This window comes from Leptopilina heterotoma, unplaced genomic scaffold (genome assembly GCF_015476425.1).
Source record: "Leptopilina heterotoma isolate Lh14 unplaced genomic scaffold, ASM1547642v1 Lhet_15, whole genome shotgun sequence".
NCBI classification, from domain to species: Eukaryota; Metazoa; Arthropoda; class Insecta; order Hymenoptera; family Figitidae; genus Leptopilina; species Leptopilina heterotoma.
Genome location: NW_025110867.1, coordinates 3,628,699 through 3,652,710, shown reverse-complemented (window position 1 = coordinate 3,652,710; position 24,012 = coordinate 3,628,699). Strand labels below are relative to the sequence as shown.

The window sequence follows — 24,012 nt, the reverse complement described above, 5'->3', positions numbered from 1 at the left end:
AAAATGAATTATAGTTAAGATTTTTGAAAATAATTGAATATTAAAAGCATTATAACTTGAATTTTGAAAAGGTTTCAAATTAAAATCTTAGAATTCTTTCTATAAATTCAATTATTTTTAGGAATTTAAAAAAAAAATTTCTTTTTAAAATTCAATTAATTTCATAAATAACAATATTCAACACAAGTATTCAATTATTTTCAAAACTATTAAAATTCTTTGCAGAAATTCAATTACTTTCAAAAATTTGAATAAAATTCTGGTTAAAATTTCAATTGTTTTCAATAATTTTCCAATTTAACAATTTTCAATATCTAATAAATATTTTCACAAACTTTACAAAAAAAAATTCAATAATTAAAATAAATTTTATGAAAATTCATCAAAAGAATTCAATCTTAGAAAATATTGTGTTATTCAATAAATTATTTATTTTTGTATTTAAATAATTGAATTCTCGTAGAATTTTCTAATAAAAATTGATTTAAAAATGAATTTTAGTAATAAAAAGATAGATAGATAGATAGATAGATTTAGATTATCGTTGAATATTAAAAATATTAAAAGCATTATAGTGTGAATTTTTTGAAATAATTGAATTTGGCAAATTATTCCAAAAATTATTTAGTTTTCTATTTAAATAATTGAATTCTCATAGAATTTTCCAATAGAAATTGGTTTAAAAATAAATTTCACTTAAAATTTTAGATTATAATTGAACATTAAAAGCATTATAGTGTGAATTTTTAAAAGGTTTCAAATTAAAATCTTTGAATTGTTCCTAGAAATTCAATTACATATTTTTAGAAATTTAAAAAAAATTCTTTTTAATATTCAATTAATTTCATAAATAACAATATTCGTCACAAGAATTCAATTATTTTCAAAAGTATTAAAATTCTTCGCAGAAATTCAATTATTTTTCAAAATTTGAATAAAATTCTTGTAAATTTCAAAAGATTTCAATTAGAAATTTTAGGAAATTTGAATTTTAACGAATTTTTTATTATTGAATATTAGTTCAAAAATTTTAACGCAATTCATCGTAAAATTCAATTATCTTCATAAATGACAAAATTCTTCCCAGAAGTTCAATTACTTTCAGGAATTTAAAAAAATTCTTTGCAAAATTCAATTATTTTCATCACAAGAATAAAATTATTTTCAAAAATATTACAATTCTTTGCCAAAATTCAATATTATTTTCATAAATAACAAATATTCATTACAAGAATTAAATTATTTTCAAAAGTATTAAAATTCTTTGTCGAAATTTAATTATTTTCAAAAATTTTAAGAATATTCTGAGAAAAAGTTTGTATAATTTTCAAAATTTTTTCAAAAATCAATGATTTTCAATATCTACTATTTTTATGAAATTCCCCACAAGAATTCAAGTATTTAAAAAATAGGTTTAATTAATTATTAAAAATAATTGATTTAGAGAAGATGTTAAAAACTTTTTATAAAAATTTAATTTTTGAGAAGTTACAAATACAAGTTTAGTTTTTATAAATAATTGAATTTTGAAAAGGTTTCTATTTAAAATCTTTGAAAATCTGAACTTTTCATATTTTTAACTAACAATTTCTGTATCTAATCATTTTTTGAGTAAATCAGAATATTCTTTAGAGTCAGGGAAAAAGTCAAAGTTCAATCTGGAAATCAGGGAAAAATAAAATCAAATTTTTGTAACAACCCTGAAAAGAGTGATTTTAGTATCTTCTTGAAATCTCAATTTTATTCTCTAAAATGTACTGAAAAAAATTGAGGGACAAAATTAATGAGACTGGCAATGCATGGAAGGAAGCAAAGCATCAGCTCCTTTTCAATTAGCAATTTTTCTTTTTTTTTTTGGAAGTTTAAATAGGAAATAAAAAAAATAACCTGTAAGCAACTGCACAATCCCAAAGATGAAGATGCAATTCTGTCAGTACACCTGGAGGTGAATAACCCGCAATTGGATGATCAGTGACGTCCAGACAGTCGGTTAATTGCGAAAACCATGAAGATTGCGTCGCACTCATTCGATGCCTAAGTGTCGCATTTCTTATTCCAACCGCAACTCTAAAAGTCTGCAAAAAAATGGATTCAAATAATTCAAATAATTTTTTTAGTTAGTTTTTTTTAGTTCAAAATAATTCAAGAGAAAAAAATATTCTACTTTTAAACAAATTATAAATACTCAAACAAATTTTATTAAAACCATAATAATTAATAAAGTTTACTGAAATATAATGAAATATAATTAAGTATAATTAAATATAATTAAATAAAATTAAATTCATTAAATGTATTAATTAAAAAATCACCTTAATTTTGTGTGTCTGATGCGCAGCCTGTACACGAATAGCAACAGCGAGCATATCTTTATCAGTTGATTTTAACGTGACATTTGTTCCCGATTCACTTCTGTATATTGTTTGTAGACAATGCCTTGGAATAATGGAATTAATCGATCTCAATGGTGGAGTTTGCGATGGCGTTGTCGTCAATCCACAATGATTTAGTGAAATATTTTTCGACATTGCACAAATATAACCCAAATTAATGTCGCCTTTATATGATGTAATAAAAAATAGTGTCGCATCCTCAACTCTTAAAATTAATTCACCCTGCTGTCCAGGTATGACATTTCTCATTGAATCTCTCACTGGTGTGTACATACTCAAGAGACCGTGATTAATATTCAATGTTAGTGCAATTTTCGACTGACCATTTTTCGACACTCGAATTTGCTTTGTTTTCATACTTTTCTCAGCCGTCGAGTAAAATATTCCCTCGTCCTCTGAGTCCGATTCCGAATCGTATTGGATTCCACTCTTACACATGCTAAATCTAAAAAAAATTTGTTGTTAGTTTTAGTTTCGTTTTAGTTGTAAACTCTAAAGAAAAATAATTAAATTTTTGAGAAGTTACAATTGCAATAAAATTGCAATCATTTGTAAATGATTGCAATTTTTAGAAATCATTGAATTTTTAAATGATTTCAAATTAAAATCTTTGAAAATCAGAATTTTTCATACTTTTAATTAACAATTCTGTAGAACTAATTTGTTTGAAAAAATTTTAATTCCAATTCTGTTAAAATTAAATGATTTATTAAAATTATATTTAATTATTTCAAAAGTTTTAACGCAATTCTTCGGAAAAATTCAATCATCTTCATAAATAACAAAATTCTTTCGGAAAATTCAATTATTTTTATGAATTTAAAAAAAAATTCTTTTCAAAATTTAATTATTTTCATAAATAACAATACTCATCGAAAGAATTCAATGATTTTCAAAAAGTATTAAAATTCTTTGCCAAAATTCAATTATTTTCAAAATTTTTAAATAAAATTCTTTCCAAAAATTTAATTATTTTCAAAAATTAAAAAAAAATTCTTGTCAACATTTTAACTATCTTTATAAATAGCAAAATTCTTCGCCAAAATTCAATTATATTCAGGAATTCTAATAAAGTTCATTACAAAATTCAATTATTTTAATAAATAACAATATTTATCACAAGAATTTAATTATTTTTAAAATTAATAAAATTCTTCACAGAAATTCAATTACTTTCAGGAATTTAAAAAAAAATTCTTTGCAAAATTCAATTATTTTAATAAATAACAATTTCAATTATTTTCATAAATAATAATAATTTCATAGGAATTTAACTAATTTAAAAATTAATTGGCATACATTTTTTCGAAAAAAGTCAATTCTTTAAAAATTTTTTAAGGAATTAAATTATTTTTCATAAATAATAAAACTCATCGCAGAATTTCAATTATTCTTAATACAATTTTAATTAAATTCCACGGAAAATATAATTATTCTTAAAAATTTTATTAAAATTCGTCGAAAGAATTCAATTATTTACAAATTTGTTTATAAAATTCTTTACATGAATTCAATTTTAAGAAATATTCAATTATTCAAAAAATGATGTAGGATTTATTTTTGTGTTTTAATAATTGAATTCTCGTAGAATTTTTTAATAAAAATTGATTTATAAGTGAATTTCAGTTAATTTATTCATATTTTAGATAATAAATAATTGAATACTAAAAGCGTTATAGCTTGAATTTTTAGAAATAATTGAATCTTCAACTGGTTACAAATTAAAATCTTTGAAAATTTGAATTCTTAATACTTTTAATTAACAATTCTGTAAAACTTTTTTTTTCAATTTTTTATTTCAATTCTTTTGAAATTATTTAATGCTTTTATTTTCTAAAATATATTTAATTGAAGAATTTCCGAACAATGGAATTTTGTTTTAAGTATCTAATAATTCGCTCGTTATCATATTAAACAAAATTAGGCGTAAAATTAAAATTATACCAAACCTTTCCTCGTAACAAAATAATAATTCTTACTTGGGATAGATTGATTCCTGCAAGAGATTTGGCGAAAAATCGAGACCAATGTGCGTGTCCGGTGATGTATAGACTGGCCTTGGCGCTGACGGTTCCCACAATAATAGATCAGAATTAAAACGATTGTACAACAGTTCATAAAGATGTTTGGATGGAATTTGAATCGAAGTTGATGGTAGGCCGATTTCAAGTTGAATTCTCGATCCACGAGTACCTTCCTCAATGAATTCGAGCATCTCTTGCCTACTTCCGGGTATAATCAATTCCTCTCCGTCTCTGCAGAATTTTAAATACAAAAAAAATTTATTTTAATTTACAGAAATATTACAAACTACTAAAATATTATTTTTAAAAAGAAAAACTCCAATTTGTAAATCTATATTGAATTTTATAAATTTTATAAATTTTATTCAATTTATATTCAATTTATAATTGAAGAAAAAAACCAACAAACCTGTTATCACTTTCGCTTCGTTCGCCCTGTGCTTGCGTTCTCGAATGAGGAGTATCCGATTCATGAACAATTCGCTTCGAACTAAATGGCGATGGTGCGTGTCTCGAAGCATTCTCCAAATTTTCCAGAGTATCATCCAAACTCGATTCGGCTTCACCCTCTGAACTATCCTCTAAAGGACCACCCAAATGTTTCGGATAAATTGTAATAACAATTCTAGGCCAACCGAAACCTTCAGTATTGTCAGTTTGAAGTGAGCCATCGGATTTTTCATCAGCCGAAGCTTTTCCAATTTCCACCGGTACATCGGAATCGGCTTCAGTATAAGTCATCAGCAATCGTCGACATTGAATTTCATGTCGCGATAAATAACGCGAACGACTCTCCATTGATGAATGTATTTTTGTATCGATTAAATTGAATGTCACATAGTCACCTCTCACCGAACGCTTCCACCAAGGTACTCGATTCATGTCATGTAATGGTCTCATGTCCGGAATTGGAAATCTATTTCGAACGGAAACAAAAACAAAAATATCAACAATTTTTATACAATCAAAAATAATTAGATTTTAAGGGCCATTGTTTACATTTTACATCAAATTATTCAAATTAACACAACTTCAGGGCTCTAACCAGTGAAAGTATTTAAAAATATTTTACGGATTTTACGGAACAAAAATGAAAAATTACGGACCAATTACTGACAAAAATATAAGCAGTCCATTTGTTTACAATATTCAATTTTACGAAATTTCAATTATTCGTAAATTTTTCATTATAAAAAATTCTAATTTTCAAAGATTTTAATTTGAAACCTTTTCAAAATTCAATTATTTCTAAAAATTAAGCTAGTATTTGTAACTTCTCAAAAATTAAATTTTTATAAAAAGTTTTTAACATCTTCTCTAAAGCAATTATTTTTAAATTCCTGAAACTAATTGAATTTCTAATAAGAATTTTATTAATTTTTAAAATTCCTTAAAGTAATTTTGTCATTGTTTATAAAGATAATTGAATTTTCACGATGAATTGCGTTAAAATTTTTGAACTAATATTCAATAATAAAAAATTCAACTAATTTAAACAGAATTGAAATTAAAATGTTTCAAAAAAATTAGTAACTTCTCCAATTTTTAATTATTTTTTTAGAGTTTTTAACTAAGACTCTTCTCTAATTCAATTATTTTTAATAATTTATTAAATATACATTAAAAAATTTAATAAGAATTTGAATTATTAAAATTTTTCTAAAATCTAAGTTCTTACCATTTCTGATTAAATTCGTTTAAAAAAATTCAAAAAACAGATTTTTTTAAAATTCAACATTTTTTCCTCTCTTTTATGGGATTTAGCTTCATTATTTTTTGGCTCTTCACAAACACATTACTTATTTAATAGTCTCGACTCTTTGGTAAAAAATCTAAATTTATCGGAAATTATCAAAAATTCAAAATTCCGAATTTCTTAAAATTCAACATTATTTCTTCTCTTTTATGCCATTTAGCTTCATTATTTTTGTGCTCTTGGAAAATACTTTACTTATTTAATTGTCTCGACTCTTTGGTAAAAAATCTAAAATTATCGGAAATTATCAAAAATTCAAAATTCCGAATTTCTTAAAATTCAACATTTTTTCCTCTCTTTTATGGGATTAAGCTTCATTATTTTTGTGCTTTTGGAAAATACTTTACTTATTAAATAGTCTCGACTCTTTGGTGAAAAATCTAAAATTATCAAAAATCCGAATTTCTTAAAATTCAACATTATTTCTTCTCTTTTATGCCATTTAGCTTCATTATTTTTGTGCTCTTGGAAAATACTTTACTTATTTAATTGTCTCGACTCTTTGGTAAAAAATCTAAAATTATCGGAAATTATCAAAAATTCAAAATTCCGAATTTCTTAAAATTCAACATTTTTTCCTCTCTTTTATGGGATTAAGCTTCATTATTTTTGTGCTTTTGGAAAATACTTTAATTATTAAATAGTCTCGACTCTTTGGTGAAAAATCTAAAATTATCAAAAATCCGAATTTCTTAAAATTCAACATTATTTCTTCTCTTTTATATGCCATTTAGCTTCATTATTTTTGTGCTCTTGGAAAATACTTTACTTATTTAATTGTCTCGACTCTTTGGTAAAAAATCTAAAATTATCGAAAATTATCAAAAATTCAAAAAACCGAATTTCTTAAAATTCAACATTTTTTCCTTTTTTTTATGGGATTTAGCTTTATTATTTTTGGCTCTTTGAAAATACTTTACTTTTTTAATAGTCTCCACACTTTGGTAAAAAATAAAAAATTATTAAAAATTGTCAAGAATCCGAAAAATCGTATTTCTTAAAATTGAACTTTTTTTTTCTCTTTTATGGCATTTAGCTTTATTATTATTTGAATTTCTATTCAAGACAAAAAATGGAAAACAGAAAAAATTTAGAAACTTTTAAAAATTCCAGGCCTTCTCCATGATTTCCAGAAGCCTTTTAAAAATTCAATACCATTTCCATGATTTGAATGATTTTCAGATTCTGTAGGAACCCTGTTAAAATTAAATTCTCATAAAGAATTTAATCAACTAATTTTTTAATAATTGAATTCTTTTGACGAATTTTATTAAATTTTTAAGAATAATTACATTTTTCTTTGCCAAATTCAATTATTTTAAAAAATTTGCTTTATAATGCTTTTAATATTTTTAATATTCAACAATAATCTAAAATTCATTTTTAAATCAATTTTTATTAGAAAATTCTACAAGAATTCAATTATTTAAATACAAAAACAAATAATTTATTGAATAACACAATATTTTCTGAGATTGAATTCTTTTGATGAATTTTGATAAAATTTATTTTAATTAAAATTATTTTTGTAAAGTTTGTGAAAATATTTATTAAATATTGAAAATTATTAAATTGAAAAATTAATGAAAAAATTGAAATAATTAAGTATAATTTTAATAAATCAATTAATTTCAACAGAATTGGAATTAAAATTTTGAAAACAAATTATTTCTGGAGAATTGTTAATTATAAATATGAAAAATTAAGATTTTCAAATGTTTTAATTTGGAACCTTTTGAAACTTCAATTATTTCTAAAAATTCACGCTATAATGCTTTTAATATTCAATTATTATCTAAAATTTTAACTGAAATTTATTTTTAAATCAATTTTTTTTTAGAAAATTCTACTGGAATACAATTATTTAAATACAAAAAAAATAATTTATCAAATAATTGAATGTTTATAAAAATTGAATTCTTGTGAAGAATTTGATCCAAATATTTGTAAATAATTGAACTCTTTTGACGAATTTTAATTAAATTTTTAAGAATAATTACATTTTTCGAAGAATTTGGTTAAAATTGTATTAAAAATAATTGAAATTCTGAAATGAGTTTTATTATTTATGAAAATAATTGAATTTTTACGAAGAAATTTATAAAAGTTTGTAAATAATTAAATTGTTGTAAAATTTTTATTATTTCATAAAAATAATTAAATGTTTTCGTAGAATTTTATTAAAATAGATATTAAAAATCATTGACTTGAGGAAAATTTTTAAAAATTGAAATTTTGCCAAGAATTTTATTAAAATTTTTTATTTGAATTTCCGCAATCATTTGTAATTTCTCTAAAATTCCCCAAATTATATCGTATAATTTAAGAATTCTTCGTCCTTACAAACCTTGTTCGAGCCCTGCAACTTCTTGAAAAATTAAGCGATTTAAATTTTACATAGTGAATTTTAAAGAATTTTTTGTGTACTTTTCAATTCCAAAATTCTATTTTTTCGGAAAAAAATTATTTAACCCCTGTTTTTTCAAAAATCCGAATATTTAGCCATTCCCAGAAAATTAAATTTTTTACTTAATCGTTTCACGTGAAATTGCTTAAATGTTTTTTTTTAGAATTTTTAAACTTATAAAAAATTGAAAATTTCGTGAAAATTGTTAGTTGCAAATTAGAAGAGAATTTAAATAAAAATAAATTATTTACCTGAGTTTTATGACACAATGAGGTGATGAAATTTTAATATCCGTTCTTGAATCCGGTGAATGTGGACTCTCAAAAAGAGATTGCTGATTCTAGGACAAAATTAATGGGGATTTTATATTTAAATTACCGAAAAAAGGCACAAATGTGTCATTTAATGACTTAAAATGAAAATAACATGCAATAATTATAAGAATAAAAGTAGAAACATACCAAAGTATCCCTCGTTGATGAACTTGAATTACATGTGCAAATTGGTTGTGGATTTAAAACAGCGGAAATTCGATCGACAATCGTAACATCAATTTCACTCCTAATTGGTCCCAAATTAATGCTAAAGAAAAATATTCAAAAATAATCCAAATTATTATAAAAAAAGAGGAAACAATTTCAGGGTTACAAGAAAAAATTAATTTTTTTCTTTCCATGAAACTAAAAAATATTCTGATTCACTTTAAAAATAATTAGATGCTCGAAAAAATGTTCTAAATAATTAAAAAATTTTAATTCAAATCTTTTGAAATTCAATAACTTACAAGAATATTGTTACTGTAAATTTTTCAAAATTATTTTAATCATTTTAATTCAATTATTATTTTCTAGAATTTTTAATTCTAAAAATTTAATTTTTTTCAATACTTATAATAAAGTTCCTCGAATTTTTCCTGAATTTACCAAAAAGTGCTACAACAACACTTAAAATGCTAAAAATTGTCTGAAACAAAAATTTTTAACTTACTCAATTTCCGTTCTTGGATGTGCAAATTTTGTGCTCTGTCCATGTCTAATTGCCTTTTCCGTATGCTTAAAACACATTCGAAAATCCGTTGTATTTGAGAAACCAAAATTATTTGTGTCCTTAAAAAATGAGAGAAGTTCAATAAATTCCGTAAGAGGTGGACTTTGACACGTGGAATTTGTATTTGCATTGACTAATGATTCGACAATTTCTAAACTTGCAAGACTTAAACTACCGGAAATTAATGAATATTGAGCAGTTTTTTTCTCACTAGCCTCAATCACTAATGGAGCAGCGAGAATTCTTATATGACTAAGTTGACAGGCGTCGATAAACATTTTCGATGCCTTTTCAAAGTCTTTATTTCCATAGCCAGCCGATATGAAGAAATCCATTTTTTTAAAGAACTCCTCGGCCATTGCCTCCATTTCTCGGGTACTTGCTCTAGTGAGACCGACACCCTCAGTGCACAGAGTTAGAATATCTTCATGCAGAAGAACCATTGCAATTGAGGAAACTCTCACGTGAAATTGCGATGTTTCCGCTGACGAATCGGTGTCTATACTTTGACGATATTTTTGATGTTTGGGTTGATTGTTCATTGAACTTTTTGAACTGATACTAGATGTTGTTATACTTCCGTCCATACTGGTATTGTTACTGGTGAGAGAGTCGCACATTGAATTAGCACCTGGCGCACGCATTGGCAGGAATTCATCTTCGTTGTCTGATTCTACTGTTGTTGATGACCAACCCTGTGTGTGCCTTAGGTCCTGAAAATAATTTCGGTATTTATCCTTCAGGGTTGCCACAAATATTTAATTTTATTTTTCCCTGACTTTTCCCTGATTTCCAGACAAAATTTTCACTTTTTCCCTGACCATAAAGAATATTCTGATTCACCCTAAAAATTATTAGATACTCAAAAAAAAACATTCTATTACATTTACTTACGAATTTCTTAAATTGTAAAATTATTCGCAAACATCAATAACTAAATTTTTAAACAAGTATTTAATTATTATTTTTCCATAGGAATTAAAATTCTTCAAAACATTCAAATTCAAACATTTTTAAAATTCAACAACTTATAAAAATATTATTATAAAACATGAAGATATCAATTACTCCGAGTCGAAAGACTCGGAGTGATTGATATCTTCATGTTTTATAAAAATTTTAATTTCCATAAAATTTCTCAAAAATATTAAATTATTTACAAAAATTATAATAAAATTCGTTGCAAGAGTTCAATTATTTTTATAAATAATAAAATTCTTCACATGCTTTCAATTAGTTTTAATACAATTTTAAATAAATTTCTCGAAAAATAAAATTATCTTCAAAAATTTTTTGCAAGAATTAAATTAGGTACATTTCACAAATAATGAAATTGTTCGCTGAAATTCAAAAATTTTTTAAATTTACATTTTTAATACAAGTTTTCAAAAAAAATATAATTATTTAAATAAAATGTAATAAAATTCGTTGCATAAATTCAATTATTTTTACAAAGTAATAAAATTTTTCACACGAATTCAATTATTTAAAAAAAATTGATAAAATTCGTTGTAAGAATTCCATTATTTTCATAAATTATAAAATTTTTCTGAGAATTTCAATTATTTATAATACAATTTAAAGTAAATTCCTAGAAAAATGGAATTATTCTCTTAATTTTTTTGTAAGAATTTAATTACATTTCACGAATATAATGAAATTCTTCGTTGAAATTCAAATATTTTAACAATCTACTTTTTTAATAAAAGTTCTTAAAAATATTCAATTATTTAAAAAAATGTAATAAAATTCGATGCAGAAATTCAATTATTTTCATAAATAATAAGATTCTTTAAAAAAAAATTCAAAAAAAAGATACTTTTTATTATTTCAATTATTTAAAAAAAATTTGAAAAAATTCATTGCAAGAATTCAATTAGTTTTATAAATTAATAAAATTCTTCACAGGATTTCAATTATTTTTAATACAATTTTAAGTAAATTCTTCGAAAAATGTCACTATTTTCAAAAACTTTGTTAAAAATTCATGCTTATAATGCTTTTAATATTCAATTATGATCTAAAATTTTAACTAATATTCATTTTCAAATCAATTTTTATTGGAAAATTCTACAAGAATTTAATTATTTAAATACAAAAATAAATAATTTATTGAATGAATGAATGTTTTTCGAAACTAAATTATTATAAAGAATTTTATCAACAAATTTGAATTTTTTCGAGAAATTTTAATAAAATTTTTAAGAATAATTAAATTTTTCGAGGAATTCAATTAAAATTGTATTAAAAATAATTGAAATTCTATGATGAATTTTATTATTCATGAAAATAATTGAATTTTTGTAAAAATGTTATTATTTATGAAAATAATTGAATTATTGCGGAGTTTGCTTAGAATTTTATCAAAATTTTTTTTTAAATAATTGAATTCTTTTGAAAAATTTTATTAAAACTGTAGATATTGAAAATCATTGAATTGAGAAAAATTTTTTTGAAAATAATTGAAATTTTGCAAAAAAATGTTATTAAATTTTTGGAAAATAATTGAAATTTGGAGAAGAATTTTATTATTTTTAAAGATAATTGAATTTTTATGAGAATTTTTTTTAATTTTTGAACATAATTGAATTTTTGCGAAGAATTTTATTACTTTTGAAAACAATTGAATTTTGCAAAGAATTTTAATACTTTTGAAAATAATTGAATTCATGTGATAAATATTGTTATTTATGAAAATAATTGAATTTTGCAAAGAATTTTTTTAAAATTCCAGAAAGTAATAGAATTTCGAAGAAGAATTTTTAATTGTGAATTTTTCATGTGATGAATATTGTTATTTATGAAAATAATTGAATTTTGGAAAGAATTTTTCTAAAATTCCAGAAAGTAATAGAATTTCGAGGAAGAATTTTTAATTGTAACCTTTTGAAACTTCAATTATTTCTAAAAATTCACGCAATAATTCTTTTAATATTCAATTATTATCTAAAATTTTAACTAAAAGTCATTTTTAAATCGATTGTTATTAGAAAATTTTACGAGAATTCAATTATATAAAAACAAAAATAAATACATACTTTTTTGAATAATTGAATATTTTTTAAATTTAAATTTTCATAAATAATTTTATCAACAAATTTTTAAATAATTAAATTCTTTCGACGAATTTTAATAAAATTGTTCAGAATAATTACATTTTTTGAGAAATAATTGAAATTCTGAGATGAGTATTATTATTTTCAAAAAATAATTGAATCCCTAAAAAATTTGTAAAGAATTGTTTTTTTTTCGAAAAATATTGGTTATTTAACAAGAAAATAATTGAATTTTGCAAAGAATTTTATAAAAATTCCTGAAAATAATTGAATTTGATTAAAATCCCTGAAAATAATTGAATTTTACAAAGACTTTTATTAAAATTCTTGAAAATAATTGAAAACCAATTGAAGTTTATCTAAAGGTGATTATTTAAAATAAAATAAAGTTTTTTTTCTTACCATGGAGCGTAAACCTTGAAGTGGTTGAATCTTCTGAAGCAGTTCTCGCTCAACGCGATTAAAATCACTGTTCATCATTGGTTTTTCCGTGCAATTTCTCAATGGCACATTACTAACATCCTCCAAATCAGGTGTTGCAAGTCCATGTGCAAGTTCAATTAAAACATGCATTTGTCTTGGACTCAAAAATGTTGTGAACGAACCCAATATCATTTCCAATTCAACTTTAGGTCCCGGCACCTCACCCTGTTTTACTTTCAATCTCAATTCCTGTCGTCCGGAAATTTTAGCAACTATTATTGGACTTTTAACACCAGTCGGTGAATTATTTACGTCACTATTATCAACGCCACTTGCATCTGGACTTTGATTTGGCGACATTTGCGGTGACGAATATTGTGCATCGGAATTCTGAAATTAAACAAAAAAAAAAAGTATAAATACTTTCTCGTGGCATTCTAATTAATTAATTTTACCTTTGAATCGGGCGTTGAACAACGACTACGCGATGAAGTTCTTGCAGTTGATGGAAATTCATCAGTAAAAATTGTCACGCCTTCTAAATAAAATTTCTTCGTCATGAATGCCTGAATTACGTAGCCCTTTGATTGGAGATTTGGATCTAAATTCACATTGCTTGGATCCGAACCTGCTTCGTCGGAATATTCTAAATTTCTTATTCTTATCTCTAAGGCTACTCCCGTCCTCGATCCCAATGGCATGTGTTCCATTCGAATCACAGTGTTCAAAAATCTTACTTTTATTTTGCAGAGAACTGAAATAAATTTAAAAGAATTTTCAGAATTTACAAAAAAAACTTATATTAAATATATTTAATTAATTTTTTTAACTAATTCAAATTTAGAGAACAGTATAAATATCAATAAAAATTGAAATAAAAAGCGATTTTTTAAAAACAAATTAAAATAATAAAACTTTTTTTAATTTGTTAAAAAAAATTTCCGGTTTGGCATTAAAATTCCTGGCTTATTCCCTGTTACGTTTTTTTAAAAAATTATTTGCAGTAAATAATTTATATTACTTGAATCAATTGTTTGTGCAAAAAGTTCAACACTCTCGAGTGGCTGTGAATTTCCAGCGTCTTTAGCGTCTTCTTGAAGACATTCTTGAGCGAGTTGAATACTTGAACTCATTGAGCTCAACATTGATTCAAACATAGAAGTTCCCGTGTCTTCACGTTTTCTCGGCTGTATCGTCAATCTAAGTCCTTTTATTTCAATGTAACTCGGCTCAGTTAGCAACGACAGCCACGGGATGCTTATTGACATTTCGTCAACTGAACCGTCAATAAATTGAAACGGTAATTGCTGCTGTTTGCCCATCTCATTTAGAGCCTGAAAAAAGTCAATATTTTTCTTTTAATTTCACCTTTTTCATTGATTAATAAAAGAAGTAATTATTTATAACAGGATTGCCACAAAAATTTTATTTTCTTTTCCTCTGATTTTCAAACAAAATTTTGAATTTTTCCCTGACTTTAAGGAATATTCTGATTTACTATAAAAATTGTTAGTTACAAATATTAAAAATTCATATTTTCAAAGATTTTAAATTGAAACCTCTTCAAAATTCAATTATTTCTAAAAATTAAGCTAGTATTTGTAACTTCTCAAAAATTAAATTTTCATAAAAAGTTTTTAACTAAACTTCTTCTCTAAATATATTATTTTTAATAATTACCTAATTAAACATATATTTTAAATACTTGGATTCTTTTGGGAAATTTCATTAAAATAGTAGATATTGAAAATCATTGATTTTTGAAAATTTTTTGAAAATTATACAAACTTTTTCTCAGAATATTCTTAAATTTTTTGAAAATAATTGAATTTCTGCAAGGAATATAAATACTTTTGAAAATGATTGAATTCTTTTGATGAGATGAATATTGATATTTATGAAAATAATTGAATTTTTTTAAAATATCCTAAAAATAATTGTATTTTTGGCAAGTATTTTGATATTTATGGGTAATTGAATTCAATCAAAGCATTGAGTTGAAAACTTTTGAAATAATTAAATACAATTTTTATAAGTCAACTAATCGCAACAGAATTGAAATTGAAAATTGTCAAAATAATTAATTTTACAGAATTGTTGATAAAAAGTATAAAAATTCAGATTTTCAAAGTTTTTAATTTGAAACCTTTTCAAAATTCAATTATTTCTAAAAATTGAAGCTATAATGTTCTTAATATTCAATTATTATTTCAAATTTTAAATGAAATTCATTTTTAAAACAATTTTTATTAGAAAATTCTGCGGGAACTCAATTATTTAAATACAAAAATAAAAAATTTATTGAATAATTGAATGTTTTGTAAAATTGACTTCTTATAAAGAATTTTGTCAACAAATTTTTTAATAAACGAATTCCTTCGACGAATTTTAATAAAATTTGTAAGAATAATTGCATTTTTCAAGAAATTCAAATAGAATTGTATTAAAAATAATTAAAGTTCTGCGATGAGTTTTATTATTAATAAAAATAATTGAATCCCTAAGAAGAAGAATTAGGATGAAAATTTTTTAAATAACTGATTTTTTCGAAAAACTTTATGCAAATTCTATTTTTAATAATTGAATGTAACTAATTTCAGAAGAATTTGAATTATTTCCCTGACTTCCTGTGGCAACCCTGTAACAATATTAAAAATAATAAATAACAATAACAATGCAAAAAAAAAATAGTATAACGAAATTAATTAATTAGAAAAATAACTTTTTTCTAAGAACAATGATCAAAACTTGTTTTTTTATTAATATAAAACAATTTAATTTAATTTTAACGATTAATTAATTGATTCATTAAATAATAAATTGATTAATTTGCCAGTGTATCTAATTGTAGTAATAAATCACATATTGTGGAGTAAAAAAAAATTATGGATAATATGCATATATATCTATAGTATATGTGATAATACGCGTTGTTGATGAAGAAATAAAAGGATTAATTGGCTGATATTAATCGCTGCGAAAAAAAAATAAATTTCTAGTGTAATTCTGCAAAGTAAATATACATGTAGTGTACGATAGTTTCAAGTACATATGAGTTTATCGAAAATGTGGTAGAAATTTTTTATTTTTAACTAATCTGTAAAACAAAGAAACAGAATTTATGCGCGAATACATTCTGTAGGCGCACTTGAATAATAAACAAACATGATTTGAAAATATGTAAATTTCTCATTACTATTAATAATTAATAAAATATCCATTTTAAGAGTTTCTATTTATTTTTTTAGTTAATATTTTATTTTATTATTATACGTTATATTATTATATTTATTAATAATATTAATATTATAATATTAATAATTGTTCATTTAAATATAAAGTATTTATTATTTATTTTGTTTAAATAAATAAAATAAATAAATCTTATAATAATTAATATTAATTTATCATTAATTACATCGGATATAATAATTAATTAAATGAATTCGGTGTAATAATTAATTATCATATCAAATTTAATTAATTATTAGTCAAAAAAATTATTATGTAAATGATAAAAATATTTTTAAAAAAATAACAATATGTTATTCCTTTTTTCTATACGGTGTTGACCTAATTTTAATTTTGTTTTGTTTAGAAATACACTCCAATTAATGAAGAGGACCCTTCAAAGCAAGTGAAAAAAATATACCTATAAGATGGAAGAAAGAAAAATTCTAAATTTTTGCAAAAAAAAATATATATAAATTTAAAATATTTTATTTTAAATTTATTTAAATTTTAAAAATTCTTATTTTCAAAAAGTAAAAAAGTGAAAAAATGCGTAATTAAATAAATAAAGAATAATTATTCTGACGCATTATTACTACACTAATGGTAATATATAATAAAAATAATATTAATAATAATAATAATAATAATAATAATAATAATAATAATAATAATAATAATATTAAAAAAAATAATATTAATATTAATAAGAATAATAATATTGATATTACCACCATTAATACTATCATTATCAATAATAGTAACAATAATAATGAAAACAATTACAATAATAACAATAATAATACTAATTTGTACATGCAATGAAACAAAGAAAATTTTTTAAATACCTGAACGTCGAGTTTGACATTTGTCACAGAACCAGTGCCATTGCATAGATTAACAGTAAGTTGATCGAGGGTGAGTTTCTCTTCAAGAAATTGGCCCAGGTAACGCTGCAAAAGATACCTGCAGGCCGTATTCTTGATACCCTCGGTCCATTGAAAGCGACCCAATGGTTTTAACCACGACATTTTCTTTTTCTTTTTTTTCTTTTCGTCCCCCGCTCGAGAAGAAAAAAAAACAAACTTTTCACGTTCACATTAAACACCACATTTAGATTTTTGTTGACATTTGTCTTAAAATTCGCGTTTCTTCACAACCATCAGGAACACAAACTCGCGCGATATAACAAAAAAAAAAAATGTTAGGTTAGGTTTTCATATGCACTTCATCGATGGTGAAAAATGCGTCGAGATTTTTATTTTCAAACATCGACTCTCATCACTTGTGTTGCACGTGTTCTGTACCCGGATTTAATCACAAGAAACATAATACGTTGTTGATGAGAAGAAAAAAAGAATTTTAAAATTAGGAGAAATAGCAAACGAATGGAGAAGTAAATTTCACGAGGACAATGTTATTTGTTTTTTCCTTCTTCGAAATATTCTGCTCTCTTCTAAACAAAATACCCTCTCCTGACACAGGGGAAACGTCATCAGGGATCAGGCTGTACGTACTTTATTCATTGATTGAAATCAGCTGATGTCGCAGCAGAGTTCGTGTGTCTTTTATCCTTGTCTAAGTGACAGGTGCGTAACATTAATTTATCGAACTCGGGGGGTAAAATTAAAAAAAATAAGTTTATTTTTCTTTCAAAATAACATCAAAGTGGAAAAATAATCTTTTGTATAATTATATTTAAAATATTTTCTTTTTCTTTTCAATTTTTTCAAAAATTGGTAAAATTTTCTCACTTGTAAATTTTTGGGGGTGATGGAAAAATATTTATACGTCATTGAATATTTCTGACATTTTTCCTTTTGTTGTTGCAATGATGGCGAAAAAGAATGACAAGCGTAACAAGTGCGAGAAATATTAATATTAAAAGAGAAAGAGAAAGAAAATTGATTTGTTGAATATTAAATTTGAATTGAATTACTAATTAGAAGGAAGTCGGAGAGTTCTTTGTGATTGATTGAATAGATCATTGTTCGGTTTGAGTGTATATTTTACGCAGGTGTTATTTTTTTTTTAAATATTGATGAAGGTGACATAACCTAAAAAGTTGTTATGGCTCTTACAAATATTTTATTATTGAGCCAAATTGCGGGCTATGTTGTTGCACTTATTTTATCATTATGCATCATTGTGCCTATGAGTTTACACCAGAGTGAATTTAGGTGAGTTTTGTTTTCTATTTTGAATATTTATCGATGTTTCCTCTTCTGTGTAATAACTTACCTATTATCACAAATAAACATTTTGCGCATACAATTTTATCTTATTTGTACTTTATTTCTTTAATAATTATGTGTATTTTGATGTTTTGTTTTTTGAAATTTATATACTTTTAATTATATAAATATGAGACATTTTTTTTCAAAAGCACCATCACTTCTCTCCATTTTGAAGATTTACAAAATTTTATAATAATAGCAGGGCTCGAACCAGTGAAAGTATTTAAAAATACGCACTTTATGGACCAAAAATGAAAAATTACGGACCAATTACTATAAATGAAATTTTTCATAACTATAAAACATGAAGATATCGATAACTGTCTTCGACTCGGAGTGATCGATTTCTTCATGTTTTATAATAATTAAAGATAATTTAACAATTTTTAACTAAAATTCTTCTTATTTCTAAAAATTCACGCAATAATGCTTTTAATATTCAATTATTATCTAAAATTATAACTGAAATTAATTTTTAAAACAATTTTTATTACAAAAATTCTACTAGAATTCAATTATTTAAATACAAAACCAATAAATAGTCGTTTCTATTAATTTAATGGTAAAATTTACTAATTCAAAAGCAAAAAGTCATTCCAATTTGTAAACATTTTTACTAATTCAAATTTAGAGAGAAAGTATTATAGCGTGAATTTTTAGAAATAATTGAATTTTGAGAAGGTTTCAAATTATAATTTTTCAAAGTTTGAATTTTTCATACTTTTAACTGAAAATTGTGTAGATTTACATTTTTTAAAAAAGTTTAATGGAACTTTTTTGAAATTATTTGAAGTTTTTATTTTCTAATATATATTTTATTGAAGAATTTTCTAATAATCGATGAAATTTCGTAAAATTGAATTGTAATTTGTAAACAAAAGGATTTGAAAATTTTCAAAGAAATTTTTCAAAAATTATTAAAAATAATTAATTTAAAGAAGAATTTTAGTTAAAAATTTTAGAAAATAATTGAATTGAAATGAAAATAATGTTTATGAAGATACAGTAACAATATTCTTATATGTATATATATATATGTATATAATATATAATATGTCTTTTTTATCTGAGTAATTAAATATTTTTTTCAGAGGACACTGTTTATTATTTTCAACGGGAGTATGGCAGGAGACAGATGGACAATTTGTTGCCCAATGGGCATCACAACTTTATTGCAATTACACAGTTTTTGTTGGTTTCATTCTACTTGTTGCATCGGCCATTCAAATCTATCGACTTTCAATGTTTATGAAACGAGGTGAAGACAGTTCATTTCTGTCGGCATTCATTGATGTTGTCTCATCAATTTTCCTCACTGCTATTACATTGTTAGCGGCAATTTTAATAACACTTGGATTTATGACATGGTGTCAATGTATGACCAAAAGATTTCCATCGTGCGAACTCGCTGCTGGTAACGATATCGATAAAGCTGATGGAATTAATACTTCCGGTTTTCATATAGAATTGGGGGCCGCACAATTTGGCGCATGGAGCAGTCTTTCAATTTGGGTTGGCCTCTCAGTGTTTGCTGTTTTAAAATTACTGCGTTATCATCAATTGGAAAATATGAAAGTCTCAATGTATAGAGAGCGACAGAAGTTGATTGAAGCTGCGACGAGTTCACAGAGTCAGGACATCAGTTAATTTTCTTTTTCTTGATGTAAACTTCAATCGCATAATGGTGAGGGTTTCTTTCTATTTAACTATTTTTGGGCATCACAGTTGGTCCCTTTTTCACCTTTTTTTTGTCGATTTGCCAGTTTTTCCCCTTTTTCACCTTTTTCTAATCAAAAATAAACAAGTTTTTCTTTTTTTGAAACCTTTTTCAAAGTGTAATCATAAAATTTACTTTAGACTCAATGTTATAGAATTCAGTGCGTTTTATTTTTGATTTAGATTATTAATACAACAACATAATATAAATATGTTTTTTATGTTAATAATTTAAATAATATAGATAACGTAAAGAATTTTATAATTATAAGGTGGTTCATTAAACAAAATACAGACCTCTATAAAAATAATTAATTAACATTCAAACAATTAAAATATTAATATTAATAATTTTTCTAGAAAAACAAAAATTCTAATACAAAACCTTCAATTTTTTCCATAATTCTGACAATAATTTCTTTTTAAATAACTTAATTCTTGAAGAACTATCATAAAATTATTACTTAGAAATTATTTAATGATAAATAAAATTTTATTTATACATTTCAAAAATAATTGAATTTTAAAAGAGTTGCGTTTACAATTATTTATTATTTTCATAAATAGATGAACTTCAAAAGATTTTAATTTCAAATTTTATAAAACTTCAATTTTGAATGAATTTTATTAGAAATTCTAAAGAACTTAAATTTTTGCAAAAATTTTCAAAATTTAAATTATCCTGAAATTAGTTATTAAAAATAATGAATTTATCGAGAAATTTTAGTTAGAAACACTAAAAAAAATTTCAATTTTAGAGAAGTTTCAAATGATTGCAAAAATTCAATTATTTTCAAAAGTAATAAAATTCTTCGCAGAAATTCAATTATATTAAAAAATTTTAAGAAATTCTTGTCAAAATTTCAATTTTCTTTATAAATAATAAAATTTTATTCTTCTTCAAAATTCAATTATTTTCAAAAATTTTAATAAAATTCTCGGTAAAATTTCAATTATTTGCCAAAATTGTCCTAAATTCAATGATTTTCAATATCTATTTTAATAAAATTTTCCAAAAGAATTCAATTATTTAAACAAAAAAAAATTTATTGAAATTCTACGCAAACGTTCAACTATTTTCATAAATAATAAAATAATTTCACAGAAATTTTATTATTCAAAAATTGTATTAAAAAATTTTAAGAAATTTTTGTCAAAATTTCAATTATGTTTCGAAAAAATTAAATTATTCTCCGAAATTCAATTATTTTCAAAAATTTTGATAAAATTCATGGTAAAATTTCAATTATTTTCAAAAATTTTGATAAAATTCTAGGCAAAATTTCAATTATTTGCAAAAATTTTCCTAAATTCAATGATTTTCAATATCTACTATTTTAATCAGATTGTCCAAAAGAATTCAATTATTTCAAAAAAAAAAAAAATTTATTAAAATTCTACGCAAACGTTTCATTATTTTCATAAATAATAAAATAATTTCACAAAAATTTTATTATTTACAAATTTTTTATAAATTTCTTGGCAATAATTCAATTATTTTCGAAAGTAATAAAATTCTTCGCAAAAATTCAATTATATTAAAAAATTTTAAGAAATTCTCGTCAAAATTTAAATTCTCTTTATAAATAATAAAAGTCTTCAAAATTCAATTATTTTCAAAAATTTTAATAAAATTCTCGGCAAAATTTTTCCCAAATTCAATGATTTTTATTATTTACTATTTTATTAAAATTTTCCAAAAAATTCAATTATTTAAACAAAATTTAATAAAATTCTACGCAAACCTTTAATTATTTTTATAAAATGGTAAAAATTTCACGGGGATTCAATTATTTATAAATTTTTTATAAATTTCTTCGCAAGAATTCAATTATTTTCATAAATGATAAATATCTCATTGCAGAATTTTAATTATTTATAATACAATTTTAATTGGATTTCACAAAAATGCAATTATTCTTAAAATTTTTATTAAAATTCGTCGAAAGAATTCAATTATTTAAAAATTTGTTAATAAAATGAGAATTTTAATGAGAATTTAATTTTAAAAAATAGTCAATTATTTAATATAAATTATTTATTTTTGTATTTAAATAATTGCATTCTCGTAGAATTGTCTAATAAAAATTGATTTAAAAATGAGTTTCAGTTAAAATTTGAAATAATAATTGAATATTAAAAGCATTATAGCGTGAATTTTTAGAAATGATTGAATTTTGAAAAAGTTTTGAATTGAAATCTTTGATAATCTGAATTTTTCATATTTTTAACTAGTAAATTTTTTTCAAAAATTTTAATTGAAATCATTCAAAGTTTTTACTTTCTAATATTTATTTAATTGAAGAATTTCCGAATAATCGAAATTTCGTAAAATTGAATTGTAAACAGATACATTTTTAAAAATTCTCAGAATTTTTTTATTAAATTATTATAAATAATTGATTTATAGGAGAATTTAAGTTAGAAATTCTAGAAAATAATAATTGAATTGAAATGATGTAAATAATTTTGAAGAAGTTACAGTAAAAATATTTCTTATAGTACAAAATAATGATCTTTTCATTCGGTCATCTTTAATTATTATAAATTGTTGAATTTCAAAAAGATTTAAATTTGAATGTTTTGAAAATCTTAATTCCTATGGAAAAATAATAATGATTAAATATTTTTTTAAAAAAGAAGTTATTGCTGTTTTCGAATAATTTTACAATTAAAGAAATTCGTAAATAAATGTAATACAACATTTTCTTGAGTATCTAATTATTTTTAAAGTGAATCAGAATATTTATTAAGGTCAGGAAAAAAGTCAAAATTTTGTCTTGAAATCAGGGAAAAACAAAATTAAATTTTTGTGGCAACTCTAATTAAAATCGTATCATTTTTAAAAAATTTTTTAGAAGCGCTAAGAAAATATTTGAATTATATATGAAAGTTTTATAAATAAATAAATTTTTGTCTCCTTTTTGAGGAAAAAAATTCCCCTTTTCACCTTTTTTTTTGAGGAAATAAGTTACTGTGATGCCTGTGTTTTATAAATTTATTTTTATAATCCTATTTTTTAAATAATTGTTTCTACTTTCAGAGAAGCCTCGGAAAACTTTTGAAGAATTCGAGTTTGTGTTTAAAAAAAAATTGAAAAAAAATATGGGTGACCTCTCCAAGTATTACATCCACTATTTATGAAATTTACTCTTCAGATGAGATTTAAAAAAAAGGGAAACATATCTTGATTCTAAAACCAGAATTCTATATTTTTTTAAAATTCAAATTTATTCAGATTTCTGTATGTGTAGATGAGTGTTTCTTTAATTTTAGAGACATTGCAAATTATACCTCAGATTATTTTTAAAATTTATAATATTGTTAATTATATTAATGTTTTATTAATTTTTTTTAATAATGTGAATAGTAATTAACCAGTGTAATTAATTATAAAAATTACTTATATTTAACATTAAATAATATTAAATAATTGAACCGCCGAGGGGCCAACGAAAGTCACGCGTAAGCCCTTTTTTGGTCGCCGGCGGTTCAATTATTATTTTAATTAAGTGATATTATTTAATGAACCTATTGATATTTAGTTAAAATTCCTGTTGAGGAATTATTAGTCATTTGCTTTAAATAGTTAGGTAATATTATATTTTACTATAAATCGTATATATTTAATTACAATTGTCGAATATTTAAATGCAAAAAAAAAAAAAATGGAATTAAGTGCATAATTCATGTTACTATTTTGTAATATTATTTCAATTTCC

General features: G+C 22.8%; 2 protein-coding genes across 2 annotated transcripts in view; one reads left to right on the top strand and one right to left on the bottom strand.

Moving 5' to 3' along the window:
* The window catches only part of LOC122498423 (autophagy-related protein 2 homolog B), a 33,846-nt gene extending 15,938 nt beyond the window's left edge, over positions 1-17,908 (bottom strand). Inside the window, exons 1-11 of the mRNA XM_043606139.1 lie at positions 17,186-17,908; positions 14,128-14,440; positions 13,562-13,860; positions 13,086-13,496; positions 9,568-10,340; positions 9,042-9,162; positions 8,832-8,920; positions 4,827-5,333; positions 4,373-4,648; positions 2,313-2,838; positions 1,888-2,075 (exon numbers count right to left, since the gene is read on the bottom strand). Coding sequence (XP_043462074.1) covers positions 1,888-2,075; positions 2,313-2,838; positions 4,373-4,648; positions 4,827-5,333; positions 8,832-8,920; positions 9,042-9,162; positions 9,568-10,340; positions 13,086-13,496; positions 13,562-13,860; positions 14,128-14,440; positions 17,186-17,368 — 3,686 coding nt within the window. The 5' untranslated portion in view covers positions 17,369-17,908. The remainder of the gene's footprint in view (positions 1-1,887; positions 2,076-2,312; positions 2,839-4,372; positions 4,649-4,826; positions 5,334-8,831; positions 8,921-9,041; positions 9,163-9,567; positions 10,341-13,085; positions 13,497-13,561; positions 13,861-14,127; positions 14,441-17,185) is intronic.
* Positions 17,909-18,145: 237 nt separating this feature from the next.
* Positions 18,146-23,373, top strand: LOC122498424 (transmembrane protein 179). Its single transcript, XM_043606140.1, has 3 exons — positions 18,146-18,517; positions 19,666-20,258; positions 23,334-23,373. Exons 1-2 carry the CDS (start codon positions 18,408-18,410, stop codon positions 20,219-20,221), a joined length of 666 nt encoding a protein of 221 aa, XP_043462075.1. The 5' UTR covers positions 18,146-18,407; the 3' UTR covers positions 20,222-20,258; positions 23,334-23,373.
* The last annotated feature ends 639 nt before the right edge of the window (positions 23,374-24,012 follow it).

What these genes read in the sequence shown, in the direction of transcription:
- LOC122498424 (XM_043606140.1), top strand. Translation starts at nt 18,408, where the DNA reads ATGGCTCTTACAAATATTTTATTATTGAGCCAAATTGCGGGCTATGTT. An exon ending in TTACACCAGAGTGAATTTAG is followed by an intron (nt 18,518 to 19,665) that starts GTGAGTTTTGTT and finishes TATTTTTTTCAG; the next exon opens with AGGACACTGTTTATTATTTT.